General features: G+C 36.9%; 1 protein-coding gene across 1 annotated transcript in view; it reads right to left on the bottom strand.

Annotated features, from left to right (window-relative positions):
• Nucleotides 1-16875, bottom strand: part of adam12b (ADAM metallopeptidase domain 12b) — a 117020-nt gene that overhangs the window by 3443 nt on the left and 96702 nt on the right. The window contains 5 exon segments of the mRNA XM_051868326.1: nt 50-225; nt 5294-5554; nt 8253-8361; nt 10626-10764; nt 14985-15093. Of these exon segments, the coding sequence (XP_051724286.1) occupies nt 50-225; nt 5294-5554; nt 8253-8361; nt 10626-10764; nt 14985-15093 (794 nt within the window).

Here is a 16875-nt window from a genome sequence, read left to right as displayed (position 1 = left end):
TTCATCCATAAATATGTGATTTTACCAACAATATCACAATGGGACTGACCTGTTCGGCAGTGGTATGGAAGGGGGTGGTCGTGGTACTGTTGGAATCGGGATGGCTAGAGGTCTAGGGCCTGGTATCCGCACTCCCACCGCTGACACGCTTCGACTCACCCCATGGCCTCTGATTAAGGGGTCCGCAGGAAGTGGTTTCTGTGGGGGACTGGGCTTGTCATGGTCCTACATGTGGCAACACATAAGATTTCCTGGTTTATCACACATATTTAAACCATTATAGACCAGGGGGCCTCAGCAAACCAAAGACTTTATATACAGAAAGACGGTCCACTCGTATTACTATGAATGGGAGAAAGTGCAACGTGCAATATGGCCTTCTAAAGAAAACAGTAAAACGTCATCACTTCACTGCAGCTGCCGGTTCCTATAGACAGTCAGTTCTGAGACGCGCACTTAGGCAGGGTTCTCACTCTTTCATGAACACCAGATTCAAGGACTTTTTAAAGCACTGTTTATTTTATATCAAGCACCTATCAAAGAGCTCTTACAGTACTTAACATTTTAATCCCCCTATTGCATTTGCATCCATTTTAACCTGGAAGAGGTACAGAATCATTTGTACATTAATTTTGGAAATATATATATATATATATATATATATAACAATTATTCCACATTAGTTTTGGTTTTTATTTTTTATTAATCATTACTTGAGTAAAAACATTATAATATAGAGAGATGCTTGGTTACCCACGTTCTTCAGAATATGTTCATTTGTGTTCAGCACAAGACAGAAATTAATACAGGTTTAGAAACAATTTTAGAGTGAGTAAATAAAGACTTTTCATTTTTGGTTGAACTATCCCTTTAAGGACAAGTCACAGCATGTTAACTGAAATCCTACTGACATGTCACTTGCATAATAATTTGGAACACAGTGTATTTGTTTTCAAGTACTTTCCAGGCCTTGAATTCATGTTTCTGAAATCCAAGTACTTTCAAGTACTGTCAAGGTGCGTGGGAACCCTGACTTAGGACTGCACATGCGCATTAGCTTGGTCCAGCCTGGAAAAATGCCATTTTTTTGTCATGATTCGAGTGTTTAAAGACAGTTGTTGTCAGATTTCATTGGTGATTTCAAATATGAAATTTAGTGACATTTAGCTACCAGTTTTAGCTACTTTCAAATGAAAGCAGTTGGCAGCACTGGATAGGAGCTGCACTTGCAAAGATGGCATTTCAAAAATGGCCGCCCAGTGAAATGACTTGTCTTAAAGTTTTATGAAGCTTTGAAACCTTTATGAACATTTTGTTTCGAATCAGTAATTCGGAGCGCGTATCAAACTGCCAAAGTCACATGATTTCAGCAAACGAGGCTTTGTTACCCAATGGCGAACCATTAAACAAGTGTCTGTGTTTTACCTGATCTCTGATCAGTTTTATACATTTGTAGACATTTTAATGAGACATTTGTATAATTAAAAGGAATAATAGTAGTAGTTAATAGTCTCTTATTGGGCTGTTTAACTGAGCCATCTATAGAACAAACAAAACAAGCCATGGGAATTGATAAAAGAACACATATTACACAGACACTTAATATTTAATGGTATTAGATGATTAGTTCATTGCATTTGACAGAATATACTTTCAATAAAACATTTGCAATGGGTTTGTAAAAGCTATTTTTATGCATGTTTGACCTGAGTTTTTGTTGCATTTACACTGTTTTGACCAGCATGTGGTGTTTTCGAACGCTTTAAAACAGTGAATCATTTTGCAAAGCAATTTATTCAATTGATTCGAAGCTTTGTTTCTGCCATCACTACTGTATGATGACTTAAAAGTATTTAAATTAATAAATGATTAATATATATAATCACAAAATGGAATCTCAAAAAAGAATTGTGGTTAATTTAATATATCCAATATTGTGTTGGACAGCAGGTGTCTTTCGAGCCAAAAGGGTTGAGAACCACTGTTATTAGAGAAAAAATGTGTGTAAACAGTGCTAACATCCTATTGCCACTAGATGGAGCTGTGATTACATGCATAGTCCTGGAAAACCAGGTTGGCAACAATGCAGAATAACAAAACAAAATGTGCAGCACTCCCAATTCACCCAATGTTAAGTCAAGAGGTCATCATGTGTTACCAATTTACTCAGAGGATGAGGTCATAGCATACAGCTGTTACCTTTTCACAGCTGTTCAGCCTTGTTTTCTGGAAAGCAAAGGAGAAACTGACTAATCCTAAATGCTTACATCCATTTCAAATCCATTCTTGTCTTTCAGAAACTACATTTCTCCTAATTTTCGGTTCTAGTCATTGTATGGAAGTGATTTGTTCCCGCAAACCATCATCTTAGTGAAAGCAATGTCATTATGGCAATACAAGACCTTTTAATCAAGAGCGCACGACGGTGTGTCGAGCCATGAGGCCAATTTGTGAGAACACCGTGAGAGGTGAAAGTGTTTCATGGCTCCCTGAGTAAATGTGAACTCATTCAAGAAGAAAAGGCCACTCAAGAGCACTAAAAAAAAAACACAGTGGTTTTATATTTAAAGGGTTTAATGTGAATGCTTTCAATGAGGTCAGCACTGAAAGCAAGAAAGCAAGCTTCAATGTATCAGTCATTTGTATTGTGTGGCTCAGTTATATTTGAGCTCTGAAAGGCTTTTTGATGAAACACCACTTATGGGGAAAAAAAAAAAAAAAAACCTTGTTCATCGATTATATATGTAAGTTATAAAGGGGATTAAAGGTGTATACGTATTCCATTCAATACAAGACAGCATTTGTGGCACAATCTATATGCAGCATCTTTTTAAAAAATTGCATTTACAGTAATAAACTTTCAATGGAAGTTAATGGAGCAAGGTAGAAATCTAAAGATATTTTTTTCTGTACAAAAATGCACAGCTGTAAAGTTTATATTGTATTTTTAAAAGCAAGATCTTGTTATGCATTCATTGATTTAATTCCTGTGTGTGGAGCTCCATATCAACAGGATTTTGCTAGTTATGTCACGTCCATTTCTGGTATCCCTGCACGTACCATGTGACATTTAGCAGATTTACAAGTGTTATATGGTCATGACAGGCTGTTTTATTGGAGATAACTGCACAGACATGGTTAGTAAATTATTTTTTCAATGCTAGTCTCATGCTAACATGTATAGTTTTGTTTAGACAGACAAAACAGCACATATTTGCTTTTACAAACTGAGGGACTAAAGGAAATTTTCAACAGCTATGCTTACTTGAAATATATCTGACTGGAAGAATGTTTGTAACCTAGCAGATCTCGCCCCCCATTGACTACCATAGTAGGAAAAAAAATACTATGGTAGTCAATGGGGGGCGAGATCTGCTTGGTTACAAACATTCTTTGTAATTACTTTCTTTTTTGGGGGAGCTATCCCTTTAATGCCTTTTTAAAGTGAATGTAGTATACCTATCCTATGGATTAACCTTTATGGTGTGTTTGTTATTTCTGAGTACAACGTGTTATCGTAAAAATACCCATCTCGCACTTATTTATCAAGATAAATGTCTCCTTGATGTGAGACTTTCTAGGATGCTGAATCTAACCACAGTCAGTTCACTGCAGTGCGGAGAAGTGAGCTGAGATTCAAAGCAACAGATGTTCTTCTTCATGCTGTCTGATAGCATATCCTGCCAGTGTCCCCGAGCAGCACTTATCGTCTAAACCACATACCTTCACACACGGACGTCTCTCATCCCATCTCACAGGAAAGCTCTCATGCACCCGTCCAATCTCCCTCTCTCCATATCACTTTCACTCCTCTGCCTGCTCTGTCTACCCCGCTCTTATATTTTTTGTCTTCATTTTATCTTCAACTGGAAACCTCATATAAGTAATTTATGTGGTTTGTAGAGCAATGGAAAGTGTAACGTCCTCGCTAATGTTTTCTTATCTCCATCCACTTGGTTTCTGCATCTGCCTGTCACTTTACAGCCAAAGAAATGGATCCTGTAGAACTTATATCAGCTGCAGCCTTATGGGCCATTCAAACAGAATGCATTTTTGTGTTGAAAAAAGTCAAACTTATTTATAATTTTGAGCGCTGTGTTTTTAGATAGCTGGGTCATGTGCAAGACGCTGCAAAAGACAAGATGCAACGGAAGTGTAACGGTCAAAGGCATCCATCTAGCACGTTTACATAGAAAACAATGGAAAAGTAGCACAGAAAAATGCAAAAATGTATTTGTGAACAGCCTCTTATGGTAAAACCTACTGACCCACAAGACTTTTTTTGCAATATTTTTTGTTATTAATTACCAGCTGACAATGCTAATGCCAATTCATAAAAATCTAGGACTGGACACTGACACAAATTTAACGATTCATTTCGATTTTGATTCACAAGCTTGTGACTCAATTTAATTAGATTTAGTATAGAATCATTTGGACAGTGGTGGACAGTAACAGTATTTTTACTTTGTTACTGTACTTAGGTTAATTTTTCAAGTATCTGTACTTTATTGTAGATCTGCACGATTATAGATAAACTGAGAATCATGATTTTTTTGTTTCAAATAGAGATTGCGTTTGTCCCACGATTCTGAACAGACAACTAAACAAAAAAACATGTAATCTACTAGAGGTTTTGACAAAATGTTAATTACTGCAGTTAATTTAATGTGCTTAATTAATTTGAATGAATTATTTAAAAAAAAAATCATTTGAATGAATGTTTGAATGGCTCACTCATAAATCACTTGTTTCATGACTGGACGAATCAGCGTTTTTGAACGAATCTCTTGCATGAATGATTCAATGATAAATACATTTTTCTAACAGTCACTTGTCGCCACCTACTGGTGTAGGTGATGCGATGTAATTGATACAGTCTTTATTTGAAGCGCAAAGTTACTTTCAAAAGGTGATTTACTCTATTTTGATTGCTAAAGAAATCGTCACCCGCTCCGAGACACGATAGTGATGTCTGATTCATGAACAAGCTGATTCTTTTCACCAATCCATTTTTAAATCACACTGAAAGACTCATACGTGAATTGAACCGATCCGACTGCATCTGTTCTTGAGTCAAGAATGAGTGAATCTCCAGTTAACAATTCACTGAATTCACAAGTCTGAATCAAAATGAGCCTAGAACAGAAGAGGGAGATCCTCGGAGCTCGAGTGTGCGTGACTGATGGCGCTAATGCCAAATTTTAGGATTTATTATTGTAAATAAAAATCATATTTAGGTCACGACTGTCAGTTATTTGTGAACTAAATCTGTTGTAATGACAGCACTTACCTGGTTGTTTGTGTAGGGAAGCTGGCGTGGGAGTGTATGGAAGCCTGCCGCTCTGCCCGGCGAGTGTGTGTGTGAGACCAGAGTCCTATGAGGCGGGACTGAGGGCAGAGGCTGCAGACCTGAGCCCATGCTGACGCCCAGTGTGATGGGCATGGGGTGGCTGATGTGGATGGGCTGGCAGCGGGTGGGACATTCAGGCTGTCGACGCAAACTGTGGAAGTTATGTGGAGGGAGGAGAGGCTCCGAACTGGGATGGGATGTCTGTGGAAAGACAGTCAGCTCTTGAAAAAGAATTCAATACGAGCTCTACTGCTAACTTTTAAGACCTTTGGAGGAATCAATCTATACCTCTTTCTGCATATACTATTTTTACAATCCAATACCGTTCCAGGTGCTCTTTCACAAAGGCATTCATTCATTACTTTTTTGGGTATGGCACACTGCACAGACTAAAAACACCCAAATGAAGCAATCGATCAATGCTTTACCATACAAACACACTTCAATCGGGACCGTCCAATCACATAGGCCCTGTTTATACCTGGTATTGAGATGGGTTTTGGTCGATTGGATGACAAGTAGTCGAGGGAGACACATTCCCGTTTAAACCTGGTGTTTTATTCCGTCTCTTTTGTCCACTTTTGACCACTTCTGTCCTGATTTCTTCGAGGGGAGAAATTTTTTTTATTTATTAGATATTTATTATTTAAAATATTCAATATTTTGGACATTTAGGGTTTATGGGTAGGTAAATGTATGGGCTTTTTCAGATCTTTCGATCTAACGGACGAAATAATGGTGCGTCCAAGGCATGTCGAGCTGAACGCATATGAACGCCACCACAAGTGGGATTGCTGTTGATTTCCTTAAAGTGGTTTAGTCCACATTTTCCGAAGAGAATCGATCGCTTTTTATGATGAACAGATTTAATTTAGGCTTTTATTCACATATAAACACTGATCAGCAAAAGTACACAGAAGCTCAACCGAATTTGAATGACGTGCGAGAACAAATCTCTTGCAGAAGCTCAAACGTGCTGCGTAACCAATGAGGTTCATTCTTGTGTTACGCAGCACATTTGAGCTTCTGCAAGAGGTTTGTTCTCGCATGTCATTCAGGTTCGAACACATTCGACCACATGAGCATCTACACTTCGAAAGCAATGCGTTTTCGACTACCTCTGGAAGTGGTAGAAAGTGGACAAGCTCAAAACGTTTTAGACCCTGTTAACACCTGTATTTAGTTTCGTTCATTTGTGATCCCTTTGACCAAAATGCGTCTTAATACCAGGTGTAAACAGGGCCTTAGAGACCTGATCTCTTGATCATACAAAGGCTTCCAGCTACAACAAACACTTTCGATCATGATATTGTTATGCTACTCAAGTGCATTACACAGAATTGAAGCAGAAACGCTTCAAACTGAACATCTGAGGTTTGAGATGAAGATCTGGACTTCATTAATATTCTTTGAGGATCAATACAGGAGAATAAATCAATTATGCACCTAAGTCTCATGCTGTGTACACAGAAAGCCAGGAATTAATTGGCTTGGACAGGCATAGTAATTCTGCAAGTGAACTGACCTCATCTGCTCCTCACTGGGCAGAGCAGACACTGAGGTACTGAATTATAGAGTTTGAGATTTCATAAAATGTAATTGATACAGTCTTTATTTGAAGCGCAAAGTTACTTTCAAAAGGTGATTTACTCTATTTTGATTGCTTCCATAAACATCAGTGTTTATATCCGAACTATAAACTTTTATCCCAGTACTTCTGTGATATTTTGAATATTTGTAACACAGAAATAATGATACTGTGTGGTTGGAAAGACTGTTCGTGAAGCTGTTTCATACTTATACATGACAACTGCTCTCTGAATGTTCCAGTGTGATTTTGTCAAAGGTTTAATAGACAAAGGAGAATCGTTGTCATTTAAAAATAAGACCACGAGATCGAGATTGCAATCTTTTAATGATTAATCGTGCAGCTCTACTTTATTGGAGTATTTTTTTGGGAAACTTTTACTTTTACTACATTCCAAAGCATAATATTGCACTACATTTCATAAAAACATGTTGTTCCTTGTTATTTTGAGCTAAAGAAATCACCCTATCGTCACATTCGACCACATGAGCATCTACACTTCAAAAGCAATGCATTTTCGACTACCTCTGGAAGTGGTCGAAAGTGGACAAGCTCAAAATGTTTTAGACCCTGTTTACACCTGTATTTCGTTTTGTTCATTTGTGATCCCTTTGACCAAAATGCACCTTAATACCAGGTGTAAACAGGGCCTTAGAGACCTGATCTCTTGATCACACATTGGACACATTTCATAAAAAAATCTTGTTATTGCTTGTTAATAGGGGTTTAAATAATACTTCAGATGACCATTACAATACATAAGGTTTCATTTGTCAACATTCGTTAACTACATGAACTAACAATGAAATACTTCTAAAGCATTTATTAGTTGATGTTAATTTCAACATTTACTAATACATTATTAAAATCAAAAGTTGTGTCTGTTAATATTATTTAATGGACCTGAGCTAATGTGAACTAACAATGAACAGTTGTATTTTTATTAACTATTGTTAACAAAGATGAATGAATACTGTAACAAATATATTGTTCATTGTTAGCTAATGTTAGTTATTAAGGTCCCATTAGTTAATGTTAAACTAACATTAACTAATGGGACCTTACTGTAAAGTTTGACCTAAAATCTGGTATTTGGTCAAACAATAACAATTTACAATAATTCTTCTCCAAAAAAATTCTCACAATTGCAACGGTAGGCAAGATTTTGTGGATTTTTACTAAAAAAAAAAAAAAAAGGTATCCAAGAATTTGGGAGAAAAAAATATTTATATTTTTTATTTATTAGATATTTATTATTTAAAATATTCAATATTTTGGACATTTTGATGATGAGCAGAGTATCACACTTACCTTGTCACATCGGGAGTGTAAAGGTAAAGAGGAGGGCTTGTGCTGAGGTGAGACCCTGAAGACTGACTGGGTCTGTGGGGAGCTGGTTGCTCGCTTTCGCCCAACTGATCTGTAAAATTAAGAAAGAGTTTTCGAAAAGTTTTATTTTACTTTATGATTATTAGGGGTGGTGAAAGTGATTACTACAGTAGGGATGTCCACTGTGGCATAATATTGATTACCATAAAAATATGACTTGCTCCTTACTTTTAAAAAGCAAAAATCATGTTTATAGTAAAGCACCTACAATGTAAGTAGACATTGTGTCCAAGTGCATTTCCTTTTAAAAATTTGTGACATATATCACTTTATTCTTTGAATTATTATTTAAATTCATTTTTAATGCATTTAAATAATACATATTATTTTATGTTTTGTTATCTTAAAGCCCCAAAATGTGATGTGGTGCAACTGTCTGAACAAATGAACAGACAATTTAAAATGGCGTCTTAATAATACAAAATTAAAAACTAAAGTCTATGGCATCATTTTAGGTTTAAAACCTTTCATATAATTTTTTTTAAATTAATTAATTAATTTATAAATCTCAGTATATTTTTGTTTTTAACGCTCTTGAGATAATTGAAAAACTTTTGTCCAGCAATTTGAATGTCAGGGTGGCACAATTGCAAACATAGCACATTTATTATGAACTGACAAGGTAATAACAGTAAACAACTGATCCTTCAAATACTGGTAAAAACTGCTAATTTCAAGTACGGATAGGTTGGTACACTTTCCATGTCAGGTGGTACAACTACAGTATATATACATACAACTATTTGGTTGTACCGCCTGACATAAAAAATGAATTTAAACACTTTGCAGTGTTATTTAACAACTGAAACTTGTTTAAACACATTGTTCACAACTCAAAAATATGCATTACATCAGTTTTGAAAAGATTTTTAAAAAACACTTTTTTTGAAGCTTTATTTGTCAATGACCCAAATATTAAAATACACACTGTTTTAAAATGATAGCATGATGGTGTGATAGAATCACATACTGACCTAAACTACTGTTCAAATTTTTGGGGTCAGTATTTTTTTTTTATTAAAGAGATTAATATTATTGAGCCACGGTTCATTAAATTGATCAAAAGTGACAGTAAAGACCTTTGTATTGTTACAAAAGATTTCTATTTCAAATAAATGTATATATCCTGAAGCAAACGCCATTGTGAACAGGTAAGAAAGCTGTTGCCATGATGTTCATTATTTCTACTATAATGCTGTTGACAGAGTAGACATAGTACAATACAGTTTTCAGTCATAAACCTACAATAACTGTTCTGTTAATAACCCTCTGCGATCCGACTATCCATTGGTGGGGATACAAAAATGCGGAAGTATAATATGTAGTTTTCATGAAAGCCCTAGAGCTGTCAAAGGTCTGCCGGATGATGCGTTTTTCTAATAAATAATCAAAAATTTCTCAGTCCAGGTAACATGTAACGACTAAACATTGTTTGTTTACATATATTACCGATACTGTAACAATACAAAGTGGGTTGAAAATCAGTGAAGTTTTTTGAGTTTTTTCAACATTGATAATAATAAATGTTACTTGAGCAGCAAATCAGCATATTACATTGATTTATGAAGGATCAAATGGCAGTGAAGACTGGAGTAATGACGCTGAAAATACAGCTTAATAAATTACACTGTAAAATATATTAAAATAGACAACTGTTATTTTAATTGGTAATAGTATTTCACAGTTTTACTGTATTTTTGATGAAATAGTAGCCTTGGCGAGCAGAAGAGACTGTACATCCATCACTTACTGACCAAACCCTACCCATTTAAACATCAATGTCATGATAACATAAAGCCACTAACCCATTTAACTGTCACACTACACTCAATGATACTAGAAAGGAACTTGACGTGTAAAGCACTTTTTTTACATGGAGAAAACTCCATCCAGAGGAATTAGACCAGTTTATCCACTAAGAAAACTATTCCCACCTCAAAAAAAGGGTGATTTAGACAACTGTAAAGCTTAAATTATAAACACAGGTTTTACTGCATAATTCAAGTGCTTTAACAAAAATACAAGCTTCACATTTAGACTTTTAAACCCTCTGGAATGCTGGCCCAGTTTACCTCCATTATAAGCGTGTTACTGTGACCATGAATTTTTTTGAAGCAGTGTCAAAATTATTTTCTGTTCCAAATTATATTGTGCCCCAAATATGAACTTATACTCGATATGAACTTATACTGAACTTAAACTTAAAACAAGGCTTTTCTTGGTGTCCCCAGATGGATACCAGCAGAAATCCAGGATCAAACACATTGTGGAAGACATCGCTGGAGGAAACCGCACCTTAGCTTTTGAATGGCGCTCTTCTTATTGATGCAGAGCATCTGAACCAGTGCTTTCCTCTTCAGGCACACAATCAGTCCCGCCGACAGCAAGCAAAGGAGGGTGACCAGCGCGCCCACGGCCACGGCGCTGCTGTCAGCTGTTGTCACATAGGACAGCACGCACATTAATACACACACTCGCACATCTGTTGTACAGCACGGCACAGAATGGCACAGAGAGGGAAAACACAAGAAGTCAGAGTCAGATTAGAGTGAAAAAGTATCGACCAACACCCCTCTGTGTCTCCACCTGCAAAGCTTTTTACAATGTTCTTGAGTGCTGAGTGACATCTAAGCGCAGTGCTTCAGGTTTCCACCAGTAAATCAATGACGTGTTCTGTCAATGCTGTTATGCTTTTCCACTGGAAAATCGTTTAATGGGTTTTGTAAGTACACTGTACTTCCAGACTGCACTGTTCTACCTGCGGTGTGGCTGTCACAGAGGGGATGAAAGTGGTTAGAGCTAGTGCACTTTCTGAAGAAGTACATTTGAATCTGAATGCATGAGGCCCAAATGGTCGAAACATACTCCATGCATATTTGCAAGCAGAAACGCTTTTCTATTCTGAAATATGAGGTCGCTGAATAAATAAAAAAAGGTAATTGCTACTTTTTATCTCACAGTTCTGATTTTTTTCTCACAATTGCGAGTTTATATCTCATAATTCTGACTTTTTTCTCAGAATTGTAAGATTTAAATTCGCAATTGCATGATATAAAGTCAGAATTGCGTGTTATAAAGTCACAATAAAGTTTTTATCACGCAATTCTGACTTTATATCTCACAATTGACCCTTCGCCGGGAGTTTGATTGACAGGCAATCTAACCAATCATAACGCCGAATCCACCATTTTGTCCGACAAAGCAGGGGAGTTAGTAGATTAGGGTAGGTGGACTTGAACTTGAAAAATGATGTGTACTGACGTCTTTCCGCGATTGAAACAACATTCCTTATGATGTTCATTCACGTTTATTTGATGCTATAAGTGAACTAGTAGGAAGAGATGATCGGTTCACGAGCAGCTTGAACTGAGGTGCTACAGATATCTGTCACTACACATTAAAGAGCCACAAAACGGTATTTATCGTGTACCTTTCTTTAAAAATGACAAAATTTAAAATTTGAGACTTTGTTTCATATCAAAAGTAACCTGTCTTGTCTGTCGACGCGTCGTCAGTGTCCTCTTTGCTCCATGATGTATTTTTCACTGTGTGCGAACATGATGTGTGGCGTGAGATCGGCATGGCTTGTCGGACATAGCAACAGTAACTAAAGGGGGCGGTCAATTCTGACTTTATAACTTGAAAATCTGACTTTATATCTCACAATTTTTACTTTATATCACGTAATTCTGTCTTTATATCATGTAATTCTGACTTTATAACTCACAATTTTGAATTTATATCTCGAAATTCTGAGAGAAAAAGTCAGAATTGTGAGATAAAAAGGTGCAATTACTTTTTTAATGTCATGGCGGAAACAAGCTTCTATATCAAACAATTTATAATGCAATGCAAGTATCCATTTTCAAAGAATGCTATAGTAGGCATTTGTGTAAACGTTTTCAACGGTCAGTTTTCTATTTTCTATTTTTTCCCTTTAATGTTTGATAGTTAAATACATAAACATTTATAATAATAACAATACCACATATAGTTAAATAGTACTGGCATAACATTTTTAACCAAAGATGGTCATTTTCTTAATTTTCTTCCATTTCTTTGTGTAGAGTTGTTTATTCTTAAATAAATTAATAATAAATTAATGAATTGATAAATAAATAAAAACAAAGTTTATATTAATAATAATAATAATAATAATAATACATCTGGTTTAATGGCACTGGCAATAACATTTGTAAATAAGGCCCTGTTTCCACCTAGTATTAAGATGCGTTTTGGTCGATTGGATCACAAGTAGTCGAGTGAGACACATTCCCGTTTACACCTGGCTTTAATCAGTCTCTTTTGTTCACTTTCAACCATTTCTGTCCTGATTTCTTCGAGGGGAGGGAGTTTTTTCAGAGCTTTCGATCTAATAGACAACACAAGCGCAATTTACATATGACTGCAACCGGAGACGATGGATAAACATGTGGAGAGCAACAGCTTTCATGTTAGAAATCAGGAATGGTGAGAGAACATTGTGCTTGGTACATTTTTCATCTTCAAACTTGGGTCTTTAAAAGTTTAAATCCCGTCTGGCTAGTGCGCTTCCCATAATGTTTATGCTTTGGGTAAGTAGGCGGAGAGTAGATGGTCTTTTGTGGCTGTTTGAACACATTCGACAACATGAGCGTCTACACCAGCGGTCGGCAATAGGCGGGCCGTGGGCCAAAACTGGCCCACCAGCAATAATATCTGGCCCGTGCCCGCAGCCAGATTATTTTAATAGTGGCTGGTTCTGAAATAGATCTTCGTCTCCTGGTGGCGTCTAATATTATCAATGTGTCTACACCAGGCGCGCCGCGCCGCAACAGCTAAAAGCTGTCTACACTGAACGCGATGCCCTATTTTCGCTGACAACTTTCCTCTTTTAGACTGTTTGATAGTGCAATTTTCTCTCACTAGCTATCTTAAATGTTAACATCACTCTGTACACGACATAATAGCGTACCTCCACCACGCAAACAATTAAAAAAAATGCCCTTTAGTGCGTGAGGATGCCAAGGAATAATTCTGAGTGTAAAAGTAGGCTATGTCATTCATGTAATTATTACTATAAGTTAGGATCCATTGTGTAACAAGCAAATTAAAATGTTACACATTTATTATTCACAATATGGAAAAAGGAAATAAAACATAGTTTGTTAAGAGCATGACTCAAACATGCCATTAATGGGCTTATTCAAGTTATTTTTATCCATTCCGCATCTCCCACATATGTGTGTTTTAGCAAGGCGGTCTGTGTTGCAAGTTGGTGAATGAAGATACTTGCCAGGTTACATTAGTTTATCCAGTGTAAAACCTGGACACCGCCACACAAATGTAGCTTTTTGTTAATGACTGTCCTACTACATGATTATAACACAGAGTAACAGCTTACCAGTTACAAAAGACACTGTTACAGTCTTTCACAGGCAATTCTAGTTGCATTTTTCAATTAATTTCTTAAATTATCCTTTGACTATGTTCTGGCCCGCCATCTACTGGCGAAATTTTTTTTGGCCTCATGCCAAACTTAATTGCCGACCCCTGGTCTACACTATGAAAGCATTCCAGTTGAATGCGTTTTCGACTACCTCTGGAAGTGGTCGAAAGTGGACAATCTCAAAACGTCTTACACCCTGTTTACACATCTTAATACCAGGTGTAAACAGGGTCATTTTTGTCATTTTGTTTCATTTCTTTGTGTATAGCTGTTTCTGAAACAAACAAACAAACAATTAAAGAGTTTTTAAAGTGCCCCTATTATGCTATAATGAATGTTCCTAATTTCGTTAGAAGTCTCCTACAATAGGTTTACATGCATCCAAAAAAAAAAAAAAACACTTTCATTTTCTCATAATATACATTTCAGCATCACTTCTTTTTTCACAGTATCTGAACTGTTTGATAAAGGATTCAGTCTCTGTAAACCAGGGGTGTCCAGTACTGCTCCTGGAGGGCCACTGTCCTGCAGAGTTCAGCTCCAACCCCAATTAAACACACCTGAACCAGCTAATCAAGGTCTTGCTATAGGCTAGAAACTTCCAGACAAGACAGAGGCAAGTTGAAGCCAAACTCTGCAGGACAGTGGCCCTCCAGAACCAAGTTTGGACACCCCTGCTCTAAACTGTTCCTTTCCGAGAGCCTACTCTGCTCTGATTGGTCAGATGGCCCAGTCTGTTGTGATTGGTCTACCGCTTACAGTGCGTGTCGAAAAACAAAACACCCATTACCATATCTGAATTTCAGCTCCGGAGGCTTCCTCATCATTTATATAAACAGTAATGATGGAATCGGTTTACCTGAATCAGTTCTGGCATTATGCAAATATACCTATGTAGGTTTGTAACAGGAAGTGAGACAGGAATTGCTGAAAACTCATTTCGGCAGTTTAGAATCGATTTTTTCTTTTAGGAGACAATAACTTTATTTATTCACAAACAGCTATATAACTTACTGCATGAAATGTAATATTCAAAAAACCATAATAGGGGCACTTTAAAAAAAATTGTATCATGTTTGCATACTTGCATAGAAGAGTATGTTTCTGGCCTTAGACTGGAAAGAAGCACAAGCAAGTATTTATTAAGCATGTTAAGTCATGCTGTGTTAGCATAGTGCATACTGCTCTAGCAGGTAAGTCAAAAGTGCAGCTGTCCATCACTGTACCGGCTTGTCTCATTGGTCCACTGTCAACGCTTCCACCAAACCCCGCCCTATCACAGAAAGGAGGTGCCCAGTGAGCTTCACAATGGCAGTTCTTCTTGTTGTTGCATTCCTGTAAACATGAAGCAACCGGCGTCAATGCCACACGCAGCTTAAACCAACTGATTAAATTCCTTGCTGGACATTATCAACAACATCCTGCTGTTCAAAATTCTGTGGGATAATAGCGTGAATCTCCTCATGAGCATTCAGTTCATGGATGCACTGTTCAGTGCTGCATTCAAGGGCAACAGTGTTCCATTTGCACAAAACTGCATTAATTTTTTCCATCAGGACATGTGTCAGAGGTCGCTGTGCAAGTTGATTGATGTCACTTGATGTTTAAATCAGAGTCTGAATATTATATGCCTGCCTTCTAAAATGAAAGATGAAGCTATGTCTTTACCATCATAAAACATGACCGAACTTTTCAGTCTCTCAAACTCTTAATGCTCTCATCCAACTTTCTTAGATGCTTTCAACATGCATAAAACAGACAAACTCCTAATTTTCAGGGATAAATTAATGTATTAGAGTTTGATTCTTGATTTTGTGGACTTGGGTCTTGAGACCCTCAATACTAGAAAAAAATAGCCTTATTGGTTTAGTATTATCTAGATTTTAGGTCAGGGAGTCTAGTTTTGGTTTTGGGGCTTAAGGGTGTTTAGTATTGGTCTGGTCTGTTAATTCACCCAAAAATGAAAATTATGGCATAATTTACTCATCCTCAAGCCATCCTAGGTGTATATGAAGCTGAACACAATCAGAGTAGTATTAAAAAATATCCAGGCTCTTCCAAGCTTTATAATGGGAGTAAATGGTACCCGAGATTTTGAAGCCCAAAAAAGCACATCCACCCATCAAAGTAATCCATACTTTTCCTCCAGGGGGTTAATAAAGGCCTTCTGAAGCGAAGCGATGGGTTTTTGTAAGAAAAATATAAACTATAATCACTGGCTTCCGGTAACGGCCGTACACAAGTCGAGTTCCGGCGGAAGAGTGACCTCTGACCTGACGTATGACGCAGGATGTAGGAGAAGCGTAAGCTTAGACACCTCTCGATGTTCAAACAAATAGGGCTGTGCAACAAACTCAATCTCTTCTTCTCTTATATTGAAATCCACTGATATTTCTCTTTAAAAATTCTCGTTTTAGACTTCTAATTCATGACCGGTGTTTTGTTTTGCTCTATCCTCTGTGCTTCCGCATTTGTCAATACGTCATTTGTTGGGTCAGAGGTCCCTTTTCCACCAGAGACTAGCCGTTGCCCGAAGCCAGTTATTATAGTTTATAATGTTTTAAATATGGATATTTTACAAAAACCCATCGCTTTGCTTCAGAAGACCTTTATTAACCCCCTGGAGCTGTATGGATAACTTCTATGATGAATGGATGCGATTTTTGGAACTTCAAAAACTCGGGCGCCATTCAATCCCATTACAAAGTTGGGAAAAGCAGGATATTTTTTAATATAACTCTGATTGTGTTCATCTGAAAGTCATATACACCTAGGATGGCTTGAGGGTAAGTAAATTATAGGTTAATTTTTGGGTGAACTAACCCTTTAAGTGGTCTTCAATTGTTCTAGTTCTGGGTCTTTAGGGGGGCGGGTCCAGCTTAAAAAAGTACTAGCATCCCATGATGCTGACAGAGCGCCCAACATCTATTAAAAATGATCAATTTGACTTGCAGCACAGTTCCAGTAAGGAAATATACCTTGGATGAAAAAAATGGAAGTAATTGCATAGCCAACACAAAAAAAGAAGAATTCCAATTTAAGAAGCGTGTAATAAGAGAAAATAAATAAAACATTACACGCTTGCACACGTGCCCTCCAGAGCTGACAGTGGGTGCA

This window comes from Ctenopharyngodon idella, chromosome 17 (assembly GCF_019924925.1).
Source record: "Ctenopharyngodon idella isolate HZGC_01 chromosome 17, HZGC01, whole genome shotgun sequence".
Classification (NCBI taxonomy): domain Eukaryota; kingdom Metazoa; phylum Chordata; class Actinopteri; order Cypriniformes; family Xenocyprididae; genus Ctenopharyngodon; species Ctenopharyngodon idella.
Note: the sequence above shows the minus strand (reverse complement) of the source record. Positions and strands in the feature narration are given on the sequence as shown.